At 44.3% G+C, this 16,842-nt stretch overlaps 1 protein-coding gene across 1 annotated transcript in view; it reads left to right on the plus strand.

The window, feature by feature from the left end:
- Positions 1–906: 906 nt before the first annotated feature.
- Positions 907–16,842, plus strand: part of LOC147465963 (uncharacterized) — a 64,039-nt gene continuing 48,103 nt past the window's right edge. Inside the window, exons 1-3 of the mRNA XM_086522944.1 lie at positions 907–1,183; positions 1,283–1,405; positions 1,640–1,718. Coding sequence (XP_086379070.1) covers positions 1,308–1,405; positions 1,640–1,718 — 177 coding nt within the window. The 5' untranslated portion in view covers positions 907–1,183; positions 1,283–1,307. The remainder of the gene's footprint in view (positions 1,184–1,282; positions 1,406–1,639; positions 1,719–16,842) is intronic.

Raw genomic sequence — 16,842 nt, forward strand, 5'->3', positions numbered from 1 at the left:
AGGACCTAAACAATAAGTACACACTAACTCATGATTCATACACACATATGCACACGCTTGTGTATGTATATCTCGTTTCTCAATCGAGGCAAGGAGATGAGAGAATGAGAGAGAGAGAGAGAGAGAGAGAGAGAGAGAGAGAGAGAGAGAGAGAGAGGGTTTTTAATGTTGTGAGGACGATCTCAATCGACCTCAAAGATTTATTCGATGAAGCTGGAATTCAATATACATACATATGTATCGAGGGAGGGAGCGAGCAATATTGTCTAATACTTTGTATGCATATCACTGGCACCATTATAAGCAAACACATTTATACATTATATCCGTCGCACAAACAACAAGCTACGCGAATAGAACTATCATGATGGGATATCACCCACCATTCTAAAAAAGCCATTCTTCCTCTTGTAGGTTAGTGACCAAGGATGTGAGAATCTGCAGGTTGAGAAAGAAGCTAATCGGTAGTGACCAAGGATGTGAGAATCTGCAGGTTGAGAAAGAAGCTAATGGGTCCTTACACTGTATCTGCACCCTTGCCCTACATGAGCAAATCACATAGGTGCCTACTCACCCATTCATCACCATAATCTAATTAAAGTATAGGGTGGACAACTTTAAACGTGTAGGATGTTCTCTCATTGTTGTCTTCACCCAATTAGAGAAAGTAGAAGAGGGAAGTCTGACGTTGGTGGTCAAGTTCTTAACATGAACACATGTATGCACATACCTCGTTACACGGGTACTCGCCCACCCACCGACACACGCAGAATATATGTAATTAGACATTGTCACACACATTTATTGCCTACGTATACCCCTGAGAAAGTCTTTTCGAAGTGGAAAACAGGTAATGGTCATTAGAGTCTTGCTAGACCAAAACTTTGGAGGTCAAGTTACCTCTCACTCGCATCACGTGGAGGGTTCAATCGCCACTCTTCGCCTCCGTTATACACACAGAAAACTTGATGAGAAAATTTAGGCACAGCAAACGCAATTAATGTTTTTTTTTGGGAGTATGCGCATCGGTGTGAGCACAGCGAGAGCTATGGACGCGCAGGGTTAAACACGAGAAGGGAGGATCGCGAGCTTTGGGAGCCGGATTTTGATTGAGAGCTAGCTTCCCCCTTAATTCGGCAAAGAAGATTACGCACGAAATAACACACAGACAGACTTCGGAGAGGTAAACTGATCGCATCGTCCATAACGGTTACCCTTCCCTGTACCCCTATCCCTCATCATCTATTTTTCTGCGCCATCATGGATTTCTCTGTGCATGCAGGGTTTCCACTTTCACAAATAGCATCATGGCCAATCTGGTCAATCGAGCCACCAGTGACATGCTCAGTGGTCCGGACTGGGCCATGAACATGGAGCTTTGCGACATCATTCATAATGATCCAGGGTATGCTGGCTTTTTTACCGCTTTGCATCCTGCATGTTTGCTCCACCTTCTCAGTTGTTATGTCTGTCTGCATGCACATGTGCATATGCAATTTGCATGTATAGAATATCTGTGCAATGGATATGATGGATAGATAAACTATTTTCTTTGCTCCATTCATATGTAAAAGTGGTAGTTTGATAGCAGTGACTTTTTAGGTCCGTGAAGCTTACTTATGTGCTGTTATGTGTACAGGATTGCAAAGGATGCTATTAAAGCTGTCAAAAAACGAATAGGACACAAGAACCCGAAAGTTCAATTGTTGGCGCTGACAGTGAGTAAACTTTTCTTCGAGCAATTTGAGGTGCATGATTGCCGGTTCACACTTTCAAGTTTAGCCAGTATAAGATGTGGTAATTGGAGCTTTTGTGAAGGTTCTGTTGTCTACCCTACACCAGTAGTAAAACCGTGGAACAACCAAATGTGTGAGACTCTTGAGGGTATCATAAGCTTTTTCTGGAGCGTGGTGAAAATTGTGGGTTTTTGCATGTCTTTGAAGCTACAGAACTGACAAAGATCAAAGGATCAGCATCCATGTGGGTTGCACCCAATCTTCAGGGTTCATATTTTTAATGTTCATAAGAAAGATTGATTTGGTCATTGTCACAAAGGGATGACATCGCACTGTTGCATAAATGATGCGGCTTCCCACGTAGAGAAAGAAAATGCGATCTAAAAGCATTTTCGTGGAAAAGCATATGCAAAGAGAATCCATACGGCAGCCACGCCAGAATCCATACATTGTGCCAAATCAGCCAATCTATGTCAGAAACTGTTTTAATGCCACATCGGCTGTCCATACAACAGTTGCAACTCTTAACTGCTGTTCGTCAGGTTGCTTTTAGTAATCCAAGAGCTATAGAAGTGTGGCCAAAGTGCGAGTTATAACTTGTCTGTGTTGTGGCGTGTCTCTGAGTGCAAAGAACTATCGTGCACTTTTGATATTTGAGAAAAACGGCACGGGACGCCTATTTAGGGGCCAACGCCTCTCAAATTGGACTCTGTCTCTCTATCTCTAAGTATTGTTTCAAGTTTGTGCAGTTCTTCACGACCTGCTCAAGTGACACAGGCTGGTTTTACAGTATCAACGCAAAGTGCGTCTCTTGTTCTCACCAGAGGAGTGGTCACTTAAAGAACATAGAAGTTGTGGTGAATCTGACAACTATAGGCGGCAAATCCGCAGATGGAAGCTGTGGTGAATCTTACAACAACAGGCGGAAAATCTGACAACAACAGGATTTGACTGGACTGAACAAGGCGAGGAAATTCCTGTGTTAAATCCAATGGATCACTTGTCGACTTTGAACGGGAATTGCAAACTGCTATTGCATCGTAGTTGTATGTGGAGGCAAAAGGTTTTCGGATTCTCTTTGACATATTGTCCTTTACTCTACCATGACAAAGTGCTAACTCTCAGCAGCATCAAACTGTCCGCATGGCTTCTCAACCACTAGTTCAATCTATTTCTAAAGTTCCTACGACTTTTCAAGTTCCTTTCTACACTCACATACGTACATGCATGTTGTTGGAATTAGGGTTGCAGAGAAACACACACAGCTTGGAGAAGACGAAGGAAGCTCAAGGCACACAATAGAGAGTGTATTCCTTAGTGTGCAATGGAAGGATAGATAGCCCTAGAGTGATGGGCGTATATACAATGCACGGGGGAAAAAACCTCCTAAAGAGGGAAAAAATGCCCCGGCGGTCCTAGTGTGTTCACACACATCACTACCACATGTATATGGTAACAAATCCCCCCTGGAGTGATGCGGTGAACGAGAGCTGGCACATGAGTAAAGGGAAGTGCCATGCCCTGAGGACAGGATCAGTCCACAAAGGGGAGTAAGCCCAAAGCTTTGCGGAAAGCTTCAAGCTTCTCACGAGACAATGCCTTTGTGAAAAGATCTGCAAGGTTGTCCTGTGTTGGCACATAAGCCAAGCTGATCTCTCCTGCTGAGAGCCTCTCCCTGACATAGTGGTAATGCACCTCAATGTGCTTTGTGCGAGCATGAAAAACTGGGTTCCTCGCAACTGCCAATGCGCTCTGACTGTCAGTGTAGATAGTGTTGGCAGTGTCCTGTCCAACACCCAAGTCAGCCATAAGGCGTCTGAGCCATACACACTCAACCGTAGCTGTGAAGACTGCCCTGTACTCAGCCTCACAACTCGAAGTGGCCACAGTAGGTTGCTTCTTGCTCAACCATGATATACATGAACTGCCAAGCATGAAACAAAAACCACTTGTGGACACTCGCGTGTCAAAACAACCAGCCCAATCTGAGTCCGAAAAAGCATGTAAGTCTGGCGGCAATGATCCCCCCTTGGGATAAAACAAGCCAAGATGTAAAGTGCCACTAAGGTAGCGGAAAATCCTCTTGACAGCCTGCCAATGCTTAGACCCTGGGCTATGCCTAAATCTGCTGACCTGCGAGACTGCAAACTGAATATCTGGCCTCGTGTTGCATACATAAATGAGGCAGCCAACAGCAGTTTGGTAAAGAGTGACATCAGCAGGATCGCCAGCATCATGTAGACTCAACTTCAAACCTGTTTCCATGGGAGTGGCAATAGGTTTGCAATCCTCAAGTCCAAACTTACATAGCAATGTCTCTATGTAACTTTTCTGACACAAGGCAATACCACCATCACACTGCTTAAACTGTATACCCAAGTAATGATGCAACAGCCCCAAATCTTTCATCTTGAAAGTAGCATTCAAATCAGCCTTAAATTCAGCAATATGTCTCTCATTTGGTCCAGTGATCAGCAAATCATCAACATAAAGAACCACAATGAGAAATACATCATCCTCACGCTTTACATACAATGTGCTTTCTGTTGGACTGTTACGAAAGCCTCGTTTAACCAAATGAGTGCCAGCTTTCTCATACCAAGCACGAGGAGATTGCTTCAACCCATACAAAGCCTTCTTACATTTGCACACTTTGTCCTCTTGTCCTTTTATGACAAAACCGCGAGGCTGCGTTACATAAACTTCCTCAAATATGTCACCATTCAAGAAAGCAGTAACAATGTCTGATTGATGTACATCCCAACCAAAATGAGCTGCCAATGCACATAGAAAACGCACAGTAGTCATACGACAAGTGGGAGCAAAAGTCTCTTCATAATCTATGCCTTTTTGTTGTGCATAACCCTTTGCAACAAGTCGAGCCTTATGGCGATCGATCTCACCATCCGGCTTGCGTTTCAACTTGTAAACCCACTTCGTACCAATGGCCTTTTTGCCAGGAGGCAAATCACATAAAGTCCATGTGTCATTCTCTATAAGTGCATCATATTCTGATTTCATGGCAGCAATCCAATTTTCTGAATTCTGTGCTTCATCAAAAGATAGAGGCTCCTCAACATCATGTAAACTAGACACAGCCAAAGCATAACAATCTGATGCATAAGATGCATGGCGAGAGCCTGAACGAGTACGACTAGATAAAGGTGCATCCAATTTACTGTCACGCAAAGTGTGCACCAGCCATTTTGGCATACCTCTAGCCTGCTCATTTTCAGCCCTTTCCTCATCAAGTACATCATGTACATCTGCATCAGTAATAGGCTGTTCTAAAACATTTTCAGAAACCCCCATAGGCTGTACATTTGCCTCATTGGAACTTACATTCGTATTTCCACCACTGAAAAGAGGCAACAAAGTGTCATAAATGTCCTGTGAGCTTACATTACTGTCTCTAGTACATGACAGCAAGGGTTGAACAGAATCTTCCACAAACACTACATCCCGTGAAAACAAAATACGTTTTGTTTGCGGATGATACAACCTGTAACCTTTGCTTTCAGCACTATAACCAACAAAAATACATTTGACAGCCTTATCATCCAATTTTCTGCGCTGCACTTGTGGCACCAAAGCATATGCCAAACAGCCAAAAACACGCATGTGCTCAATAGAAGGTTTTCTATCATGCCATGCTTCATATGGAGTAATAGACTGCAAAGCTTTCGTAGGACACCTGTTAAGTACATAAGTGGCACACATGATGGCCTCAAGCCAAAAAGAATGCGGCAAAGCTTGACTTTTGACCATACATCGTGCCATTTCCGTTAGTGACCTGTTTTTCCTCTCAGCAACACCATTTTGCTGAGGTGTATAAGGCACTGTACATTGGTGTTTTATCCCACGACTAGCCAGAAATGCATTAAATTCATGAGACATATACTCCCCCCCTCGATCGGAACGGAGGGTGCCCATAGTACATTTTGAGACATTTTCAGCCATAGCCAAAAATTGTTTGAAGCACATAAAAACTTCGGACTTCGCTTTAAGCGGAAATACCCACGCATGCCTGGAGTAATCATCAATGAAAGTCACGAAGTACAGGTAATTGCCCAAGGACGGAGTTTGCATGGGCCCACAAACGTCACTATGCACAAGTTGCAACCTGCATGTAGCCCTAACTGAACCATCCTTTGGAAACTTAGAACGCTGCATTTTACCCAGAATACAGCCTTCACAAACATGTTTGATAGGTGCTTCAAGAGGCGGCAAAGAAGCAACCATATCAGATTTCTGCAAACGCAGCAAACTGGCAAAATTCAGATGACCAAAACGTGCATGCCAAAGTTTTGCATCTGAAATAGCCCTTGAATCTGCAACAGCATTTGCAAAATTTTGTCCACACTTGTCATACAAAGTGAGCTTATACAGCCCACGGCACAAAAGCCCAGATGCAACAATTTCATCACCAAAACTGAGATCATGAACTGTACATCTGTCATCCACAAATTTGACTACAAGTCCAAGTCTAGCAAGTGCGGATACAGACAAGAGATTCTTCTTGATCCCAGGTACATAAAGTGCATCAACAAGTGTGAAGGAACTGCCATTAGCAGCAGTGAGCACAATCTTTCCAACTCCCTGAATTGGATAAGAGGCGTTGTTGGCACAAGTGACTGAATTCCCATGAGGGACAGACTCGAGAGAGGTAAACAATTCACGATGTGAGGTAATGTGCTTTGTAGCACCACTGTCGAAATACCACACATGTGAATCTGCAGCAACTGACAAGCATGCATCATGGACAGCAGGATTGTAAGTGCACTCTGCGCTAAAAGCCCATTCTGCATCAACATCAGCATCACAATCTCCTTTCACAGAAGACTCAACAATGGCTGCATTTGTAGTGGAACCAGCATTTGCAGTGGAACCACCCTCTTTCTTCTTAGCCTCTTTGGCCTTCAACTTAGGACACGACTTGATCAAGTGATCATTGGCTTTACAATAATGGCAACGCATCTTCTTTTTGCCCTTATCACCAGAATTGCCAGACGAAGTGCTGCCAGCAGAAGCATTAGGAACAGAATTTTTGCCACTCGCAGCAGAACCATAAGAAGTGGCTGCATTACTGTTACCACCCTTTCTTTGAGAAGCAATAAAAGCCTGTTCAACTGCACGCTGCCTAGTCCTGTTTTTTCTAGAAAGTGACTCTTGCAACAGCAATGTGCATAATGCATCAAACTTGACAACTTCAGGATTTTCTTGGGTCATCAGTCTCCAAGTACTAGCAAAAGTCTGGTAGGAATCTGGTAAGGCATCAAGAACAGTCTGCACAAGGGAACTGTCAGAAATGACTTCACCTGCAGAAATGAGTTGCTCATTGATATCCTTGACACTAGCAAGGAAAGTGTCCATATCATCTTCCTCATGCATAATCTTCGACTCTAGCTCTTTACGCAGCAAAGCAATTTTAGCCTCATTGCGGCTTGCATAAAGACCTGCTAGAATATCCCTAAGCCTGATTTGCAGATTTTGCTGAACGGATGTGAGGAATAATGGTGCGCTTCACAGACAACGCAATCAATGCATGAGCCTGCGCATCCTTAACATCCCAACGAGCTTGTTCTGCTGTAGGCAAAACAACTCTAACAGCTGCAATCCTTACAGCAAGACCTGCAACATCCTCAACATCGCCTACATCTTCAGAACCAGGACGTACATCAATGCCCTGCACAATGTTCCAGACACCTTTTGACACAAGAACATGTTGCATCATATAAGCCCACATAGGGTAGTTGTCCCCATCCAACCTGTCCTCAGCAGCAAACATCTTGAACACATCTGTGTTGTTGTTGTCAGCCATGGTAAATGCTGCACCTGATGTGAAAACTGCCCGAAAATAGGAGAAATGGAGCGGGAACAACTTGTGCTATATAGCACAAACCGTAGAAGACTATAAGGCACCTGTTATGCAGAAAACGGCACTGATAGAAAATCTGCACAAAATGACGAAATAGCCTGTGCAGTACTGCCCGTAGTGGAAACGGAGGCCGAAATGAGCCCAAATCAAAATTCTGAGCAGACCGAGCTCTTTGAGCTCGCCCAAAATATTTGTCGACCTGCGAACGCTTGCCAAAGCTCACTGAAATCGGAGAAAGTGAGCAGGCGTGTGCTGGAGCAGCTGGCGACTAAGCCCGGGAGGACGTGACCTGCTCTGATACCAATTGTTGGAATTAGGGTTGCAGAGAAACACACACAGCTTGGAGAAGACGAAGGAAGCTCAAGGCACACAATAGAGAGTGTATTCCTTAGTGTGCAATGGAAGGATAGATAGCCCTAGAGTGATGGGCATATATACAATGCACGGGGGAAAAAACCTCCTAAAGAGGGAAAAAATGCCCCGGCGGTCCTAGTGTGTTCACACACATCACTACCACATGTATATGGTAACACATGTATAGATCACACCCTATATACATGCATACACACATGTATGTGTATTGTGTATGCATATAACAAGCAATACGTAAAGTACTAAATACCGGCATGGTAATTGTCGCATTGTATCAGAAGACTAATAAATATGCGTTGGAATGCAACCTTTCTCCTTTTCCACCCATTTTTGTGACGTTTCTCTCTCATTCTGCATCATGGTTGATAAACTTTTCATCATGAGATACCTCGACTTCTTGTTTCCAATGTTAATTGTTACAAATGGGAGCGCACTCGAGCAATTTATTAGCAGAAAATAAATAGAATTTGACCAAAAGAGAGAAGGCATAAGATCGACAGAATATTAGGACCAGAAGATGGGCCGGTCCCCCCCTTAAAAGAGAATTTTTATTGATCGAGAATCTTTTTACAAGCACGAGAACCAGAGTGACCCCTCCGTTCTAGATTTTAGACTCGATGGTTGTTTCCTTCTCGTTAGGGAAACTCGAGAGTTTAGCTCTCAACTCAGATACCTTTTGGTCTATACTCAGAGCATTGACGCTCCGCAGACTGCTTGGATTTTCTTTTCGAAATCTCTGAGCAGACTGAAACCTCCTTGCTCCTTCTCCGAGATGGAGTACGTCAACTTGTTGTGATCACGAGCGGTTCCGTCGTGGCAATCCTTGTCTTAGCGCTAGCTCATCTGGGAGGAGTGGGGGCGCTTATGCTGCTTTTATAAGCTCCAGAGGGTGGCAGGAATAGCCAGGGAGCTAGTGCATTTCTCCCAACAATAGTAGGTGTGGTGGGGGCAGCCAAAATATAAAGGCATAAAACAACAACATGGTATAATGAATTGACTTCATGGAACAATAATTCTTTCCATCATTATGAACATTATGGAACAATACCACCGTATTAAAACGACTCTATCTAACAAAAAACCATCTCAATTATACTGAGTCATCCATGAAACAATGCTATGAAAAAAGAACCATTTCAATAAGAAACGATCAGTACAAACAATTTATAATCATCATAGAAAGACATCATGGTATGATGAAACCACTCCGTGGAATAATAATCATCTCACTAACAAACGATCAATATGAAAGACTTATATAAAAACGCATCATGTCTCAAGGAACAATTTCATGAAATAATAACCATCTCAGTAACAAACGATCATGAAAACACATCATGGTATCATGGAACAACTCTATAAATGACTTACCATCTTAGTCACAAATAGCTAGTACAAACAACTTTTGATTACCATGGAGATGCAAGAGATCGCGAGACTACGAAGCACGGAAGTCGCTTTTCCCGCGCAAGAGCGATAGGTATTCTATTGTGGATTCGCCGTACGAATTGTTGTCCTGTGTTTGTGTGTGTGTTTGCAGGTACTTCATCATGAAGGAGAAGCGGGAAAGCTTCGGCCTACGCTTGGGAATTCCGGGAATGGAATTCGGAAATTGTCTACGGGTCTCGACTCCGAGTACAAACGGAAAAGGATTGAGAGCTCGTCTCTCAGATTCCCCCCCATGGGAAGGAACGACCTTCGAGTTTGAGAATTAGAACGGAGGGGTTTTCTCCGGTTCTTGTGCTTGTAAAAAGATTCTCCCTAATAAAGGATTCTCTTTAAGAGGGGGACCAGCTCATCTTCTGGTTCCAAATATTGTATCGAACTTCTCCCTCAACTCTGTTTAGTGGAAAGATTATTTAATTTCATCTTGTTGATTATTCGTTTTCGCTCCTGTTTGTGACATAAAGGCATTAAAATAAAGCTGGACCCTCATACACTCACAAAAAACAGCGTAGAAGCTGATGACATGGCAGCAGTACGGAATTCCGAATTTTGCGTTGATTGCTGACGTGGCAACCTGTACGCATTTTCGGATTTTACGATGACTTGTTGACATGCAACCTGTATGAATTTCCGGCTTTTACGATGACCCGCTTACGTGGCAGCCCTGTACGGATTTGTGTGATTTACGTTGGGCAGTTTTCAACTCCGGCTTTTGGAACCAATCGCTTTTGAGTTTGACTTCTTTTCATGTAACTGCTTTTCAAGGCCAAGGGCCTTTGAATAAGTGCAGAGGGCTCAGTCTCTGGCACGCTTTAGTGAGAGGTGCAGAGCGCTAGTACCGACATTGTACTGAATTCAAGTAATATAAAGAAATACCGAAAGGGGCGCCAAGGTTTGGGCCCAATACTCTCTGGGGTGGAATTCCGCCACTCTGTGTCGCATGTGCTCTCTTTCAGTTTCAGTTGTTGTCGAAGTGCTAATTGTCCGTCCAATTTATTCTTTTCTATTGGTACGTGGTGCTCGTCCTGTGAGACAGCCAGAGCGTCCTGCACTAGGTGCATCGTGACACCCAAACAAAATTTGCTTGTGGATATCCTCATCAACGGGCACACACACTTTGCCTTGCTTGAAAAGTAATCCATTACGAATGGAATACTTCTTCGCTACCTTTCTCTCCGTAGCGAGCTCAGAGGCGTCCGAACCACCATAGCTTTCCGGGCTACGCATTCCCTCTTGAACTCGTTGCCAAATTGCACCAAAGTGACGATCATTTTGACAACCCTAGAAGTCTGTCAAAATTTCAGTAAAAGAAAGAGTATCGACCTCCGGAATTCTACTAAGGGCGTCGGCTACCATATTGGTAGCACCCTTATGGTAGTGAATCTCGAAGTCGAACTCTTGCATGAGTTCGGCCCACCTTGCCTTTCAACCGCGAAGGTTGGGCTGATCACAGAGATATTCAAAGAATGGTGGTCTGTCCATACCACAAAGGGGGCACCAAAGAGGTAATGGTGCCAAACCTTCAAGGCATGAATGACCACCAACAATTCCTTCTCCTGTGTGAAATAACGTGTATGCGCATCAGTGAGCTTGCGACTTTCAAATGCAACAGGCTGCTCATCCTGGTTTAGAACAACGCCAATAGCATAATCATTGGCATCCGTTTCCACCACAAAGGGTTTATTCGGATCCACAATCTGCAACATCGGTGCAGTGGTAAGAAGTCGCTTCAATGTTTGGAAGCATTGATCAAGCTCATCGGTCTCCTTGATAAATTTTTGAAAAAAGCCAGTAAAATCCAAAAAAAGATTTTACTTACCTAATCGTGCGAAGAATGGGCCAATCTAGCACAACACGTATCTTCTCGGGGTCAATGCGAATGCCATCAACTGAAATGACATGACCCAGATACAACAATTCGGTGTGGAAAAACTCGCACTTGCTTTGCTTCGCATACAATTTTTCTCGCCTCAAAACACGCAAGACGAGTCGAAGGTGTTGTAGATGCTTCTCGAGTGTTTTGCTATAAATTAAAATATCGTCGAGAAACACCACAACCCATTTCCCCAAATATGGACGAAAGAGATCATTCATCATTTGTTGGAAAGTGGTAGGAGCATTGATTTTACCCTTTGCAGGAGCATTGGTTAACCCAAAGGGTAGAACCAAAAACTGGTAATGTCCATATCATGTACGAAACGCGGTTTTCGGGACATCATACAGATGTATCCGTATTTAATCGTACCCAGAACGTAGATTGATCTTGGTGAAATAATGAGCACCCTAGAGTCGATCCATAAGGTCATCCATGCGAGGTAACGGATTCTTATTCTTGAGGGTGACTTTATTGAGACCTTTGTAATCTACGCAGAAACGCATTCCTCCGTTGATTCTCGAGGAATTGGAATAAGGAACGGAAGTTCCTTGGAATAGGGTTTTGTCACCAACGTGTGACTACTATCTATCTTTTTTGTTGATTTCTTTCTTATTATCTATTTACTTTCACTTTTTGGAAACACCCCTCGGGAAATCTAACTGCCGTGCATTGCATAGCTAGTGTGGAACTGTCCAGAGGGAGTCTAGGCCTGAGGGCAAGAGAGCACTAAGGTTGGACAAAGACTATGGTTAGCCAAAGTGGGGTCATTGACTAGCCAAAGTGGAATCCTTTGCTATAGAGGCTACATTTCAGTTTTGGGTGTGGCTGCAGTGTACAAAGAGGGTAAGATGACCTAGAAAGATACAATGGCAGCATCTCCTAAAATTTAGGGAACTGCTATTTTGGGACTTGAAAATGTGTTTGCGTCATTACCTCCGGAATGACAAGGAGAACATTTTCTTACTCTGCCGTGAAGTCATCTGGGCAACCGGTTGGGAGATTTTTAGGCGGCAACCCCGAAACAGGAAAATGCTTGTAAATGCGCCAAGTGGCACATTCTGGTGCACTTTCCTCATGCAAGAGAAGGTGGCGCTGAATTTTTAGCTGGGAGAGGCTCATTTTCAGATTTTTGTCACAGGTTAAGAGCTATGGAGTGCTTTCTTTCCCTCCTATGTACAGTGCGGTGCCAGGAGTGATGCCCTGCACGCTACGCATTGCCCTCTCTCTCCTCTATGGCAATATGTTATGCCCCTCTAGTGGGCTTTTCATTTGACCAATGTACAGTTGTGTGGGTTCATGCGCTATTGCCGAGGCAAGAGCCTCTTGCACAGGTACTGGATTAGCTAGCGGCTAATCCCCCGCAGGTACAGGTGAATTCGGAGAGGTTTCAGGCCAGAAATCTCTTCCGATTCAAAGGGCAAGTAGCCCTACAGGTGCGGGAGCTCGAGGACTTGCTACGGATGCGACCGGCATGCGAAACGGAGCCCGAAACAGTAAATTACAGCCTGCTGTGTATTTTTGCAGGTTTAGGGTTTTGGCCCTAAACGGACCCTAATGCCCCCAGGAGGTTTGGGGACGCGAGGGGACCGTTGTACAAGTGATCTGGCGCATTTTCGGGGCTGAAAACAGAGAATTCAGCGTGCTTCAGATTCTCTCCAGGTTTTGCAAAGTGCCCGTATGCGTCGGGAAAGTCATTCAATGCGTGGGAATACTGACTGTGAAGGGTCCTAGTACAGTTATGTTACCGAAATCGGGCCGGAACAGTTGAAATTCAGCCAAGCTTGTGCGGGGCAGCTTGTAGGGAACCACAACGTTTATTCCCTCTTTTAACCAATAAAGAAATACCGAAAGGGGCGCCTAAGTTAGGGGCCAATCTGGTGTCGGTCTTCTCATACAGGTGCATTCTAGCAGCCTGTATCCCTTTCCCACGTGTTGTGTCTTGAAAGTACATGTAAAGTGGACGACAAATTAAATGGGTGAAAGCTAAATCAAGGTTTGAAGTAAAGTCTACCGCCCTTTTTGGATTGTACAGGCCGGTTTCAAGTTTTGCCCTAGGAATCGGAAGCTGAGGCTTCCGGGAACCATCAAGTCTTATTCTAGAACGAACGTGGTAATACGTTCGGGTCAAGTGCTTGAATAGACTTCTCCTCAGTAATAAAGATATTATTACGGGGGAGGACCAGCCCATCTTATGGTCCCCAGTACTGTGTCGATCTTCTCACTCTCTATCTCTCTCTCTATTTATTTCTCTCTATATCCTCTGGCTTCAGTAATAAGTGATAAATCCTATTTATCCGAATGTATTTTATATTGCTATGCGCTCCTGTTTGTGACAGGAAGGGTCGGAAAGACCTCCTGGTGGGGAAAATTCTTCTTCGCCTCATGCTCATCACCTCCAAGCGAAGTATCCATTCCGCCTTTGAGTGATGACCATTCTGAAGTCGTGGGTTCTTGTGGGTTTTGGGTTCTTAAGTCCATGAGGAACTTGGGTTCTTGAGGGTCTTGGGTTCTTAAGTTCACGAGGAACTTGGGTTCTTGGGGGTCTTGGGTTCTTGATGTTCTTGAGGTTTTCTTTCGCTTGCAAACTGCGTTTGAGAAGGATCTTCTCTTCACCCGAGTTCTGCTCTTTTCCGCGGGCGCACCCCTTGGCGGCCTTGCGCTCACACCAAGGTTGCTTTTTCCCACCTCACGTCGATTGGCCGGCCGCTAAGTGCACGGTCTGCTCTCAATGAGTGAAAAGAGACACAAGGGGAGGCTGGACAAGCCCTTCTTTCCTCGGATTCTTGTCACTCTTCAAAAACACGATCAGGAATCGACACGCCCAAGCGAACTTGGGTTCGTGCGACCTCAACAAGCAAAAAATAAAATAAAAATTATGTGGTTCTTGTGGTTCTTTCCTTGAGTGATACAGAACACTGCCAAAGCTCTGATACCAATGTTAGGTGAAGCGGAATGATTGTTTGCGCTTTGCTCAAGATGAGTGCTCCGAATTGTGCTCAAGGTTCCTTTTAGTTCTTATGGAAGGGAGAGCCTTCCGTTCTTAATGGAAAGTGCTATGATCACAACAAAGTGAATGGACACTGTGCGTGCAAGTGTATGAGACTGAGAGATAGAGAGAGAAGAGAGATACGACACCAGAGACGTAAAACCCTCCTCCGAAGGCCCCACTCTCGTCGGCGAGAGTGATCTACTTATGATTGCACAATCTGGTACAAATGATATGCATGAGACTGATGCAAGTCTAGGCTATGTCGACGATGACGACGGTGATGACGAAGTCGACCTAAGGGCTGAAATCTGCAATCTTTTCTACTGCTGTCCAAAAACGCAATGGGCTGAAATCTGCTAATCTTGTATCTACTGAATTCTGACTCTATGTCGGTGACGATATCGATGACGACGATGCGACGACGACGCACTGAAAACGCAGATGCTGAAATCTGCGTTTTCCGGGCTGAAACTGCAAACCTGGCGGAAACTGACCGTGCGGCGAGGAACTGCTGCGGGAAGGTGAGATTTGCGAGGTTCGGGACTTGATCTGCGATGTCTAACTGCTGAAAACTGAAAACGCTGATGGTACTTGACTTTCCGTCGCGGTAAAGGTGCAAAACGCCGGGGCTGATCTGCAAAGCAAAAACGCTAGGGCTGATTTCTGTCTTCTGGTGCTGCCGGTGGCCTTGCAATGCAAAACGCTAGGCTGATCTGCTGTGGTCTTGTCGCCAAGGATCTGCAAGAGCAAAACGCTGGCTGAATTGCGGTGGTTGTCCAAAAACGCTAGCCAAGCTGTTGTGAAGCAAAAACGCTAGAAGTCCTTGGGTTCTGCTGAGAAGGTGCCTGTTGAGCATGTGCTCCTGCTGCCTCTTCTGCCATTGAGTGCTAACTTGGGTTTGCTTATATACAAACTTAGCAAAATTGCCCTACCTACTTTTGTTGGGAAGTCACTTAAAAATAATAAGTGAAAAATGTCAAAAATAGGGAAAATAGGCTAAAATCACTGGAAAAATCCCCTAACTGATTCTACTCGATTCTGATGGGATTACTGATGATCATGTTGTGTGCAACCAGAGGATATGCATCTATACTAAGTGACTGGGCATGCACGGTCTACGAATAGACTCACAAAAGTGCCAGATCACTTCTAAATCTAGACTGACTGGACTGACTGAACCCTGATCATGCTGTAGCTTGTCCACGGACACATAGGGTTGGATGTGTCACGTGACAACAATTTTGGAGGTCAACTTTATTTTAAAAAGGGTTTAAGGCCCCACAGTCGGTGCTCTAAAGTTCGAATAGGTTCCTTTCTTTAGTTTCTCTTGTCCAATCCGCCATTTCTCTTCCAGTTGAGCATGCCACATCATCACTTTGTGACACTCTCTCCCTCCTCTCTCTAAAAAGTGCCTCCAAGGCAGTCTTCTCTTGCTGACGCTGGCAACTCCTCCCTTTGAGTGAGGGCATGTGATGCTTTTATAGCTCCGTGGCTACTGCAGGAATAGCTTAGCAGAGGCTACCTGCGTAGAGATCGCGGGCGTGTTTTTTTTTAATAACTGTCCTACCAGAAATATAGAGAGAGGAATGGCTGTCTGGTTTTGTTGCTTTATTTTCTAGGTGGCTACCCACTTATTAAGTGGGCGGCCCGCATATTTTAAAATTGTTATGAATTTGCCCAAAAACTCTTATAAGTTAAAAACAATGCTTTTCACAGCACTTCCTAGGCGTCCTTGGATGCAACCACATGCACAAATGCAATGCAGGCATAGATTCCTCACGGGAAAGCGTCTGCTCTTCCCGAAAAACTCGTTAAAATATTCCACTTTTTAAGAAAAGCTTCTCAAAACCCACCTTTATTCTTGTGCTTGTGTCTTTACGCGTATTCCTCTGTCCAGCTCGGGTTTCCTGCCAGACCAATTAGATATTCCCTTTCCGATACTCCCGTCACCCCATCACGTGACGCATCAAGAATATTCGTTTCCCAATCTCTCCTACCGAACTAACGGTAAAACCCCTTCACGATGCCCATCATATGACGCATAAGAGTTTTCCGCTCTTGATGGCTTTTAATAATTCCGGTAGATCTACAGTTCCTAACCTTACGGTTCAAGTGGACATATTTAAATATCCTAATTTCAATCAAAAGAAATTACTCCAGGAAAAAATAAGAAAATAATCCATTTAGCAACACTTTGTTACTTGGGCTGTCACAAACGAGAGCGCATAGCAATATAAATATACTTGGATAAATATAATTTATCACTTAATTACTGAAGCCGGGTGGTCCCCCCCTTAATAGTATCTTTATTACTGAGGAGAAGTGTATACAAGCACTTGAACCGAAGATATTACCACGTTCATTCTAGAATAAGACTTGATGGTTCCTGGAAGCCTCGGCTTCCTATTCCTAGGGAAAAACCCTATTCCAAGGAACTTCCGTTCCTTATTCCAAATCCTCGAGAACCAAGGTTCTCGCCTCTGGATCTCACCTTCCAGACAACTCTTTTTCAACTTTGTTTCTAGAGTCCTCTTCTCGCAGAATA

This window comes from Adiantum capillus-veneris, chromosome 1 (genome assembly GCF_014529385.1).
Source record: "Adiantum capillus-veneris isolate H3 chromosome 1, ASM1452938v2, whole genome shotgun sequence".
In the NCBI taxonomy this organism is placed as follows: Eukaryota; Viridiplantae; Streptophyta; class Polypodiopsida; order Polypodiales; family Pteridaceae; genus Adiantum; species Adiantum capillus-veneris.